General features: G+C 34.3%; 2 protein-coding genes across 2 annotated transcripts in view; one reads left to right on the top strand and one right to left on the bottom strand.

Annotated features, from left to right (window-relative positions):
* Positions 1-15,296, top strand: part of LOC113237781 (homeobox protein abdominal-B-like) — a 135,591-nt gene that overhangs the window by 25,092 nt on the left and 95,203 nt on the right. The gene's annotated exons all lie outside the window — the stretch shown is intronic.
* Positions 11,106-14,378, bottom strand: LOC113237783. Its single transcript, XM_026474439.1, has 6 exons — positions 14,286-14,378; positions 13,806-13,925; positions 13,285-13,503; positions 12,066-12,222; positions 11,478-11,550; positions 11,106-11,388 (listed from the first exon to the last, which is right to left on the bottom strand). Exons 1-6 carry the CDS (start codon positions 14,376-14,378, stop codon positions 11,343-11,345), a joined length of 708 nt encoding a protein of 235 aa, XP_026330224.1. The 3' UTR covers positions 11,106-11,342.

The following is a 15,296-nucleotide window of genomic DNA, read 5'->3' as shown; positions in this document are numbered from 1 at the left end:
TCCAATTGAGCCGACTGGTTCTGTAATTTGGACCACGGGGTCGCTAAATTGGACTTCAATAGGCTCTGAGGTAAAACAGATCAAACATTACAATGAAACATACAAAATAATTATTCAATGTAACAAATCTACCAATAAAAAAAAGCTTTTCACATAAAATAATTAACGCAAATGTTAGGATTTTGAGTATATGGGTCTTGATTCCGATTATGGAACCGTGCGCACTGTGTCCATTCAACTTCGGAGCTTTTAATCACGGTAATTTCTTTTGCATTTAGCACATTCATTATCCTTGTCTTCTGATCTAACTCTGCGATTCTAATCATCCAAGACCATTTGGACATCAATACATTTCACACTCTTGGTCTATTTTAACCAACGGTATGATTATATTATAAAAACCAAATCTAATAAAATATAGCCTATAAATGCTGGCAATCGTTTCATGTAAGTTGATTGTAGATAAATTACACTTCTATGCTCTAAATTACAAATACTATGTGCCTACCGTTAAGTTAACTACACTCTTAGCACGGATCTATAGAATTTACATTAAGAATAATAAGAAAAGATTTTTCAAAATAAAAATGATGTTCAATATCACAACAAAAACAACTTGGCCAATATGAAATACTTTTAGAGATATGAGGGTGGTCCAATTTAATTGCAGGTCCAATATCCAATACTTTCTCCTATATAATAATAATAATCGATGAATTTAAGTACACTTTTGATCAATGTTATTATGAAAACATAAGCGCTCAAAATTTTTATCAAAACAGTGCTGATTTTATTCCTTGTTCAGATAGATATTTTTGAGTACTGATTAATTACTTTATCACTGATTGCAATATTCGATAGATTAAAAAAAATAGATCAAGAAATGTTACCGCTTAGATGGTAAGGCTTTGGTAAACAAAAGTACTTACAACAATCGTAAAAACTCATGAATACTATGTCATTAGCATCAAAATTGCACGATGCAAAATCCCACATTTGATCTGCGCTGAGAATTATAAATGGTACCGTTGTAAAAATTGAAAGTAATCCAGTTACAATAAATATATCTACCGCAATACCACGATTCTGAAATATAATATCAATTTGTTATTTATTACTACGATACTTCACTACTTATTATGTGTACCTAGCCCTTTATTTACGTCTGCAAGTACTGACGTCGGGACTCAGCAAGTATAGGGTAAGGTTACGTTAGTCGTACCACCGCCTAAGTCGTACTCCAGCGATATCTGGACTCACTTGCGTGGGCAGTAATATGTAGTAATATAAATTTGAACTATTAAGTTAAGCGAGTAAACAAAAACAAACCGGTGGCCGGCCGACGTTGGTATTGGGGAACATATGAAAAAATTAGTTTTTGCATTGTTTTCTTTAAAATTTATCATTCATTCGGAAGCTATTTCAAGGAGCAATATGGTGGTAAACTTATTTTTTTGGTATTCGTCTATTTTTGAAGTATTTTAGCATTTATTTCGGCAGATCTTTTTATGTTATAACAGTAATTTTGATTTGAAAATTTGAAAGTGTTGCTTAAGTCGTACTTGTGGAAAGTTCCTCAATCGTACCGGTACGACTTAGGAATTTATGAAAATTATTTCTTAGTTTTTTTAGCTAAATAATATATTTGTGATATATGTGGTCAACAAAACTAATTTTGTAGTGCCTTTATTATATAATATACATTTATTTGATTACCGAAGCATGTTAATTTTATTTCATTAGAATTTGTAAGTTCATTTCTGAAAAATTTTAATTTTATTTAATTAAAATTTATAACTTTATTTCAGAAACATTTACAATTTTATTTCCGAAGAAATTATAATCTTATTTCATTACAATTCATAATTCTATTACTTACGAGTTTAAAATTTTTGTTTTCCCTTACACTGGAGATTTTGAGATTGTTCTTTCCCTTCAAAAATATTAAGAACTATTTGATTTTAACCACCTTAGACCTTAGTACCTGTTTCTAGATTTTAATCGTTATTATGATCTCTTTTTATTTGTACTGTACTATACAGTTTATGATGTCCTGATTGAAGTGTTATTCTAAGTACGACTTAGGTTATAAGTGGTACGAATTAGGCGACCAGGTACCTAAATCGTACAAAGGGTGCTTTTTGAAAATGTTGTTAATACCTGACTCAATAAACGTTGTTGGTATTTTCATTAAAACACATTGATAGTAAAATAAATAAAGATACTGTAAACGCTGAAGGTTTTGTTTAATTTAAATAACCTAAAATATTACAGCGGTTTTTTCTTAGGGGTACGACTAACGCAACCCTACCCTAGTAATTTACATACATTTATTGTACATAATATATAGGTAGTATAACGTGAAGTGCTGCTTCTTACGTATACACTTCTGTTTTAATAATTTGTGAACCAAACACGGATAGCCCTATTTCTACAAAAGCAGGACTGTTGTATTCCGATTGGAAAACCTAGCTCACGATTGGTAAGTTGGCGTAGTTTATCTACTTAGGACAGAGTATATGCTTCGATTTAATTTGATTTTACTGAACTCTCATATTAACTATTCACGCAGTAGTTTTGAGTGGACCCTGTATTTAGGGAATCTTAAGTTTTTAAGCAAATAAGACATATAGTATGGTATAACTGACTGATCTCCGCAACTTGACGTCGTAGCGCCTAATTTGCGTAAAAAACGTAACTCACTTGAAAGACTCCAAATACAAAAAGAGCAGAGCTGGCTACGAAAACGGCCATGGCAGCAATGAGAATTGTCCATTTTAGTACAGTTAGAGGTTTATAGAGTTCTCCAGTGTCAGTATTATATAAGTCCGAACAAGTCGGATGTACCACTAAAATTACTTCATGACAACTTATTAGCTGGAAAATATTTCGCTTTTAACATTAATTATTAGGTGTGTCGATCACTAAGGACAGTAAATAGCGATATGAAAATCCAACATTTCAGCGTAGCTACGTCCGCATTGATGAACTTATAATGTATCAATGTTGTTACCAATAAACAGTAGGGTAAAATCGGGTTAGATGCCCCAGTTTTTGAAAGGGCCATCTAGTTTAAAAATTATTAGTTAACATGAATAATTCCTATGGATATAACTAGTTTAATCTTTTATATTACATTAAGACTTGATTTTATTGATCGAATATTTACTGATTTTGAAGAAATTGACTTTTCGCAAACCTATTTTTTGAGTATCGATGCCTATATGGATAGACGCCACACGATGAAAATACTAAGAAGGATAGATGCCGTTTGGAATAAAATAGTAAAATTCGTAATAAAATGTTTTATTTGTAATTTTAATATGTTGTATACATATTACATCTTTAATAATAAATATATACGTATTTAAAGTTACTACTCACTTCACTTCGTATTTTTGTAGCTATCAAAACATTCTATACAAAAATATTCGCTGTTTGCACTGTGAATAATTTGTCTTTTTGGTACTTTTACTTACTTTTAAACTATTATCATTTACTTGTCTTTTTCACTAAAATACTTAATGTATTTTTTATTTTCTTTTCATAACTTTCTTGTCTTGTCCTTTGCTCTTAAGGGCTCCTATACAGCGAAAAATCGAGGCGACTATCCTATTCGACATGGTTAGATGCCCTTTTATTATTTAACTAAGCTATATACAAAAGAGCGATTATTGACACCTAGGTGCGCAGTTAATGCGCAGTTAAAACCCGGATAGATTCTGGAGTGGGATAGATACCTCGTTTTCAAAAAACCCAACTTCCCCAAATCGCAACAAAGAATAATTAGTTTAAATAAGGAGTATAGACACTACTCATCAAAGTTCCTGCAGGACTTCGTGTGGAATGGACGCGTCTGGCTTGTGCATGCGTTTATCTCCGCGACGAACACGACAAATGGTTCAAATTTTCAAACGCAAGTATTTACTGTCGCGTAACTTTGTAAGTTATAATAAATTCCGTTTTATTTTTATTATAACTATATACACTGGTTCATTAACTGCGCTAGGTGCGTAGTGTTCGCCGGTGTCAATAATCGCTCTTTTGTATATAGCTTGGTTATATAATAAAAGGGCATCTGTCCATATCAAATAGGATAGTCTCCACGATTTTTTGCAGTATAGGTGCCCTTAGGAGCAAAGGACAAAACAAGAAAGTTAGGAAAAGGAATTAAAAAAAAACATTATTTTAGTGAAAAAGACAAGTAAATGAAAAGTTTTAAAGTAAGTAAAAGTACCGAAAAGACAACACAGTTACAGTTCAAACAGCGAACATTTTTGTATAGAATGTTTTGATAGCTACAAAAATACAAAGTGAAGTAGGTAGTAACTATAAATACGTATATATTTATTATTAAAGATGTAATATATATATATATATATATATATATATATATTACATCATATACAATATATTAAAGATTACGAATAACACATTTTCTTATGAATTTTACTATTTTATTCTAAAGGGCACTTATCACTTATCCTTCTTAGCATTTTCATTGTGTGGCATCTATCCACATAGGTAGGCTCCTTCCTCAAAAAAATAGGTTTGCTAAAAGTCAATTTCTGCAAAATCAGTAAATGTTAGATCAATAAAATCAAGTCTTAATGTAATGTAAAAGATTAAACTAGGTACATCCATAGGAATTATTCATGGTAAACGAATAATTTTTAAGTATGGAGGCCCTTTCAAAAAGTGGGCCATCTAACCCGGTTGTTACCTACATTGTGAGCCGTACGTAATCACATAGGCAAGCTGTAGGTTTAATATAAAAGTAGAATATAAAATGGGGCAAATTTGAACAAATCAAAGGGAGCAGCTTTGAACATGTTTTGAGGTTCTGATTAGCTTTTTTTTAATATATAATAGACACTCGCTTGGCCACAATCTCACCTGATGTTAAGCGACGATGTGACCGACGATGGGACGCGTTTGCCTAATAAATGCCTATTCACTCTAGCCTTAAGAATAGCCCCAAATTGTACTTTTCGGGAAATACAGATAGATACAGATAGAGTAGAGCATTCCATTCCTTTGCCGTACGCATCAGAAAGGAGGAAGCAAAGCGCTTAGTGCGAACAGGTGGAATATTAACGACAAAAGAATGGAGTGCTCTGGACCTACTAGTCGATCGAAGGAGGAACGGTGAGGGCGGAACTAAATTGAAAAGTTCATGTGCACACTCCCCGAAATGTATCCGATAGAAAACCGACAAGCATTCTAATTTTCTGCGATGGTCGAGATTTTGAAGCTTCGACTTCACAAGAGAATTATTGTTAATAAGTCTCTTTGCTTTTCGCTCCACCGAGTCCAAGGCAGCTAAATCTATAAGGTAATGGGCAGAGCCGTCCTAAAGGTGGCAGCAGTACTCCATACAGAATCGAACTTGTGCTTTATACAGATTTAAAAGCTATTCAGGTGTGAACCGCCTGATCTTGTAAAGTATGCCTAGTTTTCTGGAAGTAGTTTTTGCCAAGCACTCGATGTATCGCCCAAACTTGAGGTTGGATGATAAGTCCAGACCAAGTAGCTCAAGGTCCCTTATCGGCACGGATACATCTCGGAAAGTGGGAGTAAGGTGTAGGTGACTCCGTTTTGATGTGAAAAGACACGCCTTTGTTTTAGCCGCATTAAACCTGACCCTGTTCGCATCTCCCCAGTCGGAAGCAGCTTTCAGACCCAGGTTCAACCAGGTGACCATCGCCTCTCGCTTACACCGGGTCTCTTCGCTGTCGTCTCGGGCGTCTGGCACATAACTTTCTACCACTGTGCTGTCGTCTGCATACCCAAAGATACCGGGCATCAGCAGCAGGTTGTTGATATGCAGTAAGAATAGAGTGGCGGAGAGGACAGATGCCTGAGGTACACCGGCATTAATACCATGAGGAGCAGACGAGTAACCACCTACAACTATACGGATTGACCTATCCTTCAGAAAATCGCCTATCCATGTGCAAAAGCCAACAGGAATTCCGTAAGCTGAAAGCTTGTTTAACAGGCTATCATGCTAAATCCTATCAAAGGTCTTTGATATGTCGAGAGACACGGCAAGCGATTCACCGCGTTTAGCTGCCTCTGTTAATATTTTTATAAGAAGAGGTTTTGTTCATTTTTTTTTAGTTATTTTTCCTGTATTTCATAATTGATTATTTAAGATGAAGAAGTTAAGTTTTTATTTATTTTTTATATTGCAGTTAATAATTTAAACCTTAATTGAGTTTCGGTTCCGTTAAAACATTTTTTCTTGTAGTAGTCGTGTCAATGTCTGTGATCATAGATTTAGTATATACTAAATGTATGCCTGTGATTATGGATTTAGCTAGCCAGTAGTTGTGCAACTTTGAACATTTGAGTTCCTTCACAAAAATGGGGATTCTGACAAAGTTTTTGATCGTGCTTGTCATGAATGATTATAGCCTAATAATAGGTCTAACTACTAACTAAACAAATAATTAATAACGATTTAGGATTTTACAACTGCAAAAAATATTCAAAAGTGCCCCTTTCTCCCCTACGTGCTCTCGGGCGCTCAGCCAAGGCCTTTTGAGAACCAGGCGAAATCTGTGTCAACGGGTTGATCTGGGGTGAGGACCTGACTGATAAGGTCCCTGTGCAGGCTTGCTTGCACAGGTCGATAACCTGTCCTTTCCGTATAACTAAAAGGTTGGGTAGGGATGGCATTATAATCAAAACTTAGCAGAAGATGTGGCACTGGCCTTACATTTGAAAACCACAATGACTTTGGCTTTTTGGTTAATGCTAAGCAAACAATTTAATATCATTGACTTACAATCGCCCAAATACAAATAAGTGCTGTGCCAAGTTTCAAACTTCGTGCGCAGCAACAACTCCGTTTCACTTCAGGACAACATATCCATATAAACATGTCTTTTCTAATGAAATTTGGTATTAAAATAGATATTTTCTACGATAATTTTGTTGTGTTATGCCTTGCAAGTTTAACAAAATAATTAATTATTACTAGATACGTTTATTTACGTTGACATGTTTTGACGTTTTATTTTTTATTTTTTCAGTCCAAAAATCCAAGCCATACCTATGTGTTATTTATTTTCCGTTTTTAGTTTCCTCGTTTTGCAGTAGCACAAGCACAGATTTAGTATATAGGTAGCACAAGCAATAAATGTGAAGTGCCAAATATTAAAAAAAGGTAGGCCCAGCGCCCAGCAGTCATTGTGTGATTAACAATTATGAAAAATGTTTTTCAAAGCATAAATAACGGTGCAAGTGAAGCCGCTTTCTTGGCATCCATTCAAATTACACTACCGATATGCACGAATTTGAAACTTGCATGAAAAAAACCAAATCTACAGGTAGCAGGCGAAGCCTAGTTTAGAATTTTGACCTGACTAATGTCAACGATTACTGTGTTAAGTCTGCGGAAATAAAACTAAAAACATTGCGCGTGCAAATTTGTCTTAGAGGCTACACTATTGAAAAAATAGTAAGTTTGTAGAATTGTGAAAAAAAAAGATGACAGCTTGGCTTCAGCAGTTTATCGATATTCAGCCTAGTTATTTGTAGAATATTAGGAACATGGTACAAAATGTAATCCTATTGTTTACGTAGTATATTGACTTAGCGTCATGACTTCTGCAGGTAAATTTAGGCATGTTATTATGGCGCCTTTTAATCACAGTCGTTTTTAGCTATCGAGAAAAAGTGCATTGTAAAATAATAAGTAAATAACATAAATAAACTTTGGTACACAAGTCTAACTTATAAAACTAAGTTTCAAATTTGCTATACAAAGTGAGTTTTATGCAGGCATATAAAAAAATTAATTTTGGGAAGCTGGTAACAATATTATGAGACTGGTGTGGTGGACTGAGGTGGTGTGTCCGACTCATAAACTAGTGTAAAATCATAAACAGTGGTCTTTGGTCTCTGGTCCTCACAAATATAAACGTCAGAGTCGACACGCTAAGAAGTAGAAGTGGTATTTGCGAGAGTTGAGAGACAGGTGGTCTAAACCGCATAATATTTGATCGTATTGAGGACATCAACTATACCTACTATATTCCTTTTTGTTGTATTTTTCCTTTCTATCTATCGTACAGTTTGTTCGATCATCTAATTGTCATATTATAAATATATTTATCTATATTTTTATACTGTTACCATGAGTCATATATTTTTATTTAATCTTAACCCCACTTCGCTAATTCTTTCTTTCAACTTATTATTTTTTCCAATATTTTCCGTGAATCAATCAAACCGCAAAGTGCTAGAGACAAAAAAATAAAAAGTAAATTAAAATTACATTTAATAATATTTTTTATTGATTAAGCAAGGAATACCTATGTGATAAATAAGCAATACGGCAGGCATAGTTTAGTTTAATTATGCAAATGATAATAATCTAATACATAATCTTTGATATGAGTAATAAATATTATGTACATATTTAATTTATTGTTGATTGCAGGTCATAAATTTTATAAATATATTATAACAATATTATTGTATAATAAATTATAAGAATAAGAATACATTTATTGCATAACTATAGATAATTACATGAAGTTTTAAAATATTACAATGATTTGTGTTCTAAAAGTCTATTAGGTAAGGTGTAGGTACAAAATTATATATAATTGTGCTAGCAGAGCAGCACAATTACATTTTATGCTATTTTTTGTATTTTAAATTTAAGGTTGTAAGTTTCGCTACGTTTCGTGGTAACATCTGTCAAAAACGAAGCTAGATATGAAACAACGATCATTGTTTAATGATCGTTGTTTCATATCTCGCCAGGTTGTTTCGCACGCACGGCCCAGCAAACGTAGTGTGAAGACCATTTAAGATGTCAGTGCTTAGTTATTATATTATTTTATATATTTCATAAATGAAAATGAGATCAAATGAATATTTTTTATTTGTTATGATGTCCGTTAGGGCGCGTTCCCATTATGTCGTGACGACAGATAGTCGTGCAGTTTGAAGTATCGTGACTTGTACCTATATTTAAATGAAGTTGTTCACACATACAACAACACGATTAACTGTGTCGTTTACGATATTTTTACCGTTACGACGATTGAAGAGCTAAAACGACAGTCGTCTGACGATAAGTAAAACGTCACGGTAAAAATGTGACAACAGATAATCGCAGCTTCAAACGATCCTGTCGTTCAAACGACTAGGTGGCTGCTGTGAACCGACAAATTGTCGTTACGATTTAGTGGGAACAGGCTAGACGCGACAGTCGTCCAACGATAAATAAAACGTTACGACATAATGGGAATGCGCCCTAACGCTATTAGACGTAGGTATCGTTGCCTCGTAAGCGCAATTTCTAGAGTATCCAAAAGCTGTAATGAGCAGGAGGCAAAAGTATACAAAAACCTTTATCACCATCAACATCAACCCATCTATACCACGTCCCACCTTTGGACTTGGGTTTCCTCTCAAGCGAGATGGGTTGGGAACTTCATACGTTTTCTGAGTATTGTGAACCTTTCATCATGAAGTTTTCCTTCATCGAAAAATTCATGCTAAACTTTAAATTGAATCTCGCACATAAATTTCGAAACTCAGAGATGTGAGCCCGAATTCGAACCTTCGGCCTCTGCTTGACAGGCTGTAGGTCAAACCATGAGGCTGCCATGGCTTTTAAAAACCTCTAACAGAAAACGCACGGTGTACAAATAGGTACTACTATAGAGATGGAGCGTTGATAATAGGGAATCGGGTATGGAATGCAGCCAACGAAAATATTATGTTGTTTAAATAAAGCTTTTCAAAGTCGTGAAACCAAAAAAAATAATAAAAAAATTGCAGCCTTTGGGCTCGTGTTTATTTAGAACGAGTGAAGTCATAGGTAGGTCAACAAACAGGGCAATGTGTAATTGGCACTCGCAAGAATTTCACGTATTGATTGATTACTTTGGAGGACAGTAGTAAAATTTAAATATTTTTTAGTAAAAAAATTATTTAACTGAGAAAAAAGAAACACTAGATAATGATTACGGGGCGTTTTTAGTTTATACTTACCTACGAATGACGTCAATGTTATGGTGGGTGTTTGCTTCCTCTGTCTCCGTGGCCGAACGGTTAGAAACGACTGTAACGCAGAGGTCCCAAGTTCGATTCCTGTGTCGGGACAAACATTTGTATGGCCTACATTTATTTCTCTCGTGAGTTTTGGGGGTAATTTGTGGTAGTCAATGTGTGTCCATGGCACCCGCGACACAGGGTTTCCATAGTGCGGCGTTGAGTGTGTGCGTTATTATTGTTTGTATAATAGATCAAAAACATTATTTTCTGTCATAATATTTAGTGCAGTAGAGTTCCTTGTGAATTAGTTCGTCCAGAGAAGCACTACCGCTTTACCTATTTCTGCTGCCAAACAGTAATGTGAGTATTATTGTGTTCCAGCTTTGAACGGTTAGAGTGCTTGTGGAAATTACAGGCGCATGGGACTTGTTATGTCTCAGGATGACGGGGGCGGTAACATAGCCCCTCAGATCTTTGGAATTGAACGCTCTGGGTGGCATTGCAATTGCTATGGACCGGGGTGTCGCTTACTAACAGGCGGAGGACTAGTTCGTCCCGTCACTTGGTATCATAAAAAAATGTTGAAACAAGAAGATAGAGGTAATAAAGAAAAATCATTGAAATTGTTATTAAAATTGTAACATCTATTATTTAAAAAGTAAATTATAGTATGCATAAAATATCTAAACACGTAGGTACCTATCTATGTGTGAAACCAATGCTGTCTACCTGCGTATGGGAAGAATTAGGTTCTCTAGGCTTCTCTAGGCTTTAGCAATAATATAAATTCAACAATGTCTAATGCACATTTATAAAAAAAAGAATACAAGTTGTTAATTTTGATTCCCAGAATAAGACCCTTAAGTTCTATAGCCAACTTTATATATATATATATATATATATATATCCTAAGTAATCATAAGTTAATAAAAAATACATCTATAAATATAAGTAAATACTTCGACGACATTCGGCATGACTAGTTTCACTTAAGAAGTTCATAATACGCTATTTTCATATTACCTATGTATTTCTATAATTTAAGTTACATATTAACTATTTCTGATCAATCATTCACGGTTTCAGTTTATGTAAGTAATATTGTTTGATCTCAAAAATTCATATTTGGTGAATACGGTTTTGAGATTAACAATGTACAGGTATTTGTTTTACACTTTGTTGTTCCATTTATCGCTGATGACGAAGATCACCATCCACTTGTCGAGCAAATAAAAAATGAGAGATATTTTTTTAACAAAACTTGTAGGTACTCTTTTTGTGTAGTGCACAATGCCAATTACATGCCCCAGCAGCGACGTCTAGTGCAGTATCGTTAAAAATTGGCTTGGATGTTCATAATTATACCTGTAAGTATAGTTTAAAATTTTAACCAAACCGGGTGTTCCATTTTTAGCTTCAATATTTGATATTGTGTTGGCAGAATTTGACGTTACGTAGTGGCATTCTCATTTGTCCGCATACCCGATCTTCTGTAGGAATTAACTACTATTAAAAAGTAGATCCAAACTGAAAAATAATTACATAAAATTAAAAAAGTGACAATACCCGTATATCCATTGATAAATCAGATCTAAGAAACCTTGTCTAGAGTAATACCATGCCCAGAAGTCAAAATTTACTACGGTGTTGTATGTACTGGGCGGATTAGTGTCTTCTTCTTCAATCGGTTTATTGAGTGAGTGTAAATAACTGTTGAGTACAGTGACATAATATACCCACATACACCAAACTGAAAACGTAGTTTAAATAGTATTTGTGACAGCTATAATATGTTTTCATATATATTGCGACGATTAGATCTCCATATCAAAGTTTACAGGGGTAGTATTGCTGAACAGGTCGTTAAGAAGAAATCACGTAGAAAATTCAAAAACATTAGGTACATTACGACTGTACTAAAATAACCCATCAGTAACTCAAAAAAGAAATTATATAACAAAATGAAAATAGATTCTAAAACATTTCATTTAAATGAAATGAAACTTTAAATACGCATAATACTTAAATAAGAAACAACTTACTGCCCAAGTCGAATAATGTGAAGATGAATTCGAACACGGGAAATTTTCCGCCAGTCACTAAACATGTTACGACAAACATCAACCCGTATATGAATGTAAGGGTTATTGCGACAATACAGGTCCACATTAATGCTTTTAGGAATGTCATTTCTCGTCCCTGAAATAAAAAAAAAATTAATACAATGTTACAACAAAAGAAAAAATCAATGCTCTAGATATTACGCAACAAAAATTCACAGTTAATTCGATGAAAAATGGCATCATTATTTTATAACAGTTCAAGAAGTTAGAAGTAATGATCTAGTTTACATAAAGCACTTTAATGTTAATTGCTTTTAGTAATTCATTATAAAGATAATGTCAACAGGGCGTTGATAATTTTTGATTTCATATCATATCAAACCTAACACAAACATATTCCAAAACACTTTCTGAACGGACGCCACGATGAAATTAAATAAGCGGTCTTCTAATAACAAAGCCAAAATAATTTTAAATTCATTAAGTATCAATCTTTTTGCAATATGGAAAAGTTTCTTGTCGGGTGACAGTTGTTATTATTTGACTTTTAACTTCGTTGATTAGTTCGTTTAATTGTCATGTTTCATTTCATGTCGACTACAAAACGCATTTGACGCAAATAGCGGGAACAGTACGTTTTAAATTTGTTTATATTGGTTAACCTTTTTACGTAATAGAAAAAGTAATTTAACTTTGACTTCGACGTCTGTTTAGAGGTTTTAAGTTAAGATGTAATGAAAAAATAAAAGTGTTCAACGAATTTTGGTACCGACTGTACATACAGCATACACTAACACGATAATATTATCTTCGGGATCACTTTTATATGTACGATTTTAAGCTATTAATTCTGGTGTGACGAATCAACAAACGCCCAACGCCATTGTCATACGGGTTTCGCAAATTGTTGGTAGTTTTCATGGGCTAAGTCAGTAGAAAAACATATAGGTAAAAATGAAACTGATTACACTAAAGTATATGACTCAATATTAACGAAGCCTCCATAATATAATGCAATATATTATTACTAATATTTCACAAAAAATAATTTCAATAATACTTCTGACGTATCTTGTTACCCCTTGATTAGTTTGTACCTGGTGAAAATGTATAGACATGTATCGATTTATGTAGGAAAAGTTACTATAAAAGAAAATAATGTTATTACAGAAAAATAAATACAAGAAAAAAATCTCACTTTTGCCAATTTGAAGAGGAAGACTATACAACAGATTACAAATATTAAGTCTCCTAACAATACCACCCAGCCAATATACATAATAATTTTGAGAACACCGTGGTTGGTACTGACGCGGTCATCAAGTTTAAATGTAGTTATAGAAGATAAGTTCTCTACTGAAGATTTATACAAACATGACGGTCCCAGACCTGCATTTGCTCCAAAACCAAAACTAAGCTGTGAACAAAAGACAACTATGAATTTGTCATTGTGGAATACCAGGGCTAAAGCCCTAGCGCTGGAACCATTCGTGAAGTGCGCGCAGTTGTCACGAATTCAGAATTCCTATAACATAGTTACATGTATACCAGTACTGCGCAAATGACTCTATACGATCGCAAAATGACTTTCCTTCGATGCTCTTGGCGGCCTAGAGTAACTAAGAAATACTGAAATATACTCCAGGTTACAGTATAGTGTCGCAATTTAAGGGACTTTCTGGATACAGAATATCAACTATAACCCCATGGGGTACTTACCATATTGTTTAAATTAATATCGATGACGTCAGGCTTACTTTCGTTTGTGGATACGTAGCACGAGACTCGAATGACATAAGCATGTCGAACAACAGACCACGACACGGCGGGACTCGTTACCTGAAACCAGAACATTATTAATATTCGTATTGTTTAGAAACTGTCTTTCACAAATATCCTCCCTCTGCTGAAGAAAACTGAACTTTTAATCCTTTAATCTACTCCTGGATAGTGTTTCAAGAATAAAACATAAGACTTTGTTCCACAAGCAGGTCTACAATACATTTTATGAGCTCTACACACCGATTGTGCCACGGTTTTCTTACATTTTGACAGTAATCTCAACCTTGCGCCACAGAACGTGGTACTCGGTGTGCGAAGTTCGTTAGTTAATATATTTTGTTCAGTTTACTTGCATTGTAAGTGCTTGGAAACTTTGTTATCGTGTTTTGCATATTTGAACAGAAAATAATCACTGACTATGCCAAGAACAGCAATGACGATCGTCGCAGTTCTCAGATTTGTAATACAATAACAACAATTACGCAAATTAGGAAGCCAGTGAAACGGCATGTCGAAAATTAAAGTTTCTAAAATTATTTTAGTTAAATAAAAACCTGATTCGAAATAGGGTTCTATTGACGTTTCCATAGATATTTCAATAAAAGCTCGAAAAGTCAAGAAATAAAAAAGTTATTGAGAATTTACTCAGATTTTATCGAGTTGAAAGCTTGTAGCCCATAAACTGTGTCTATGGTAGATTTATTAATGATGGCCAGAGGTAACGCTATTTATTAATAGCTGTCAAGTTGCTTTTGGACCATATTAGGCTCAATTCACGCTGGCGCAGAGTCGAATCGTCGCGTCGCGTCCTGTTCTTCAACTACAACGCTTGGAGACGCGCGTCGACACTCGCATTAGTGCGCCCTTGAGCACCATGTGGTCGGTGTCTGACGCTTCACTGCGCTCAAGTGACGCGCGATGCCGCTCTGCTACTGCATCCAAGCGTTTCCATATTTGCATAACACGAATTTGTACCTTAATGATGGGAAAAAAGAGATGAGTATACTTTAGGCGAAAAACATGACGCGTCGCGACGCTTCTCTCTGCTTCAGTGTGAGTTGAGCCTTAAGTTGGCGGTGCTAAAAACTCTTTTTTATGGCAACAAAACATGCAGTCACAACACTATGTATTGGTATATTGATGACTGGAGAAAATGGCTGAAATTTGAGGTGAAAGAATGTTAAAAGTTTTCAAATTTAAAATTTTTAATGAAGATTATGTTATATCATTTATCGATTGTTATAGTACGGATACGTGTATAAGCAAAGATATGACAACATTTTGGAAAAGTTTCTGGAAGAAGAACCAATGGAAGCATACAAGAACAAATACCTATTTAGCCATGTTCAAAAGTCAACGTCTTTTATTAGCAAGTGAACTAAGTGATTTAAGTGAAAGTGAAAACATAGACAATGGAACCCGCCGCTT

This window comes from Hyposmocoma kahamanoa, unplaced genomic scaffold, assembly GCF_003589595.1.
Source record: "Hyposmocoma kahamanoa isolate Upper Pololo Valley unplaced genomic scaffold, ASM358959v1 94, whole genome shotgun sequence".
Lineage (NCBI taxonomy): Eukaryota > Metazoa > Arthropoda > Insecta > Lepidoptera > Cosmopterigidae > Hyposmocoma > Hyposmocoma kahamanoa.
Note: the sequence above shows the minus strand (reverse complement) of the source record. Positions and strands in the feature narration are given on the sequence as shown.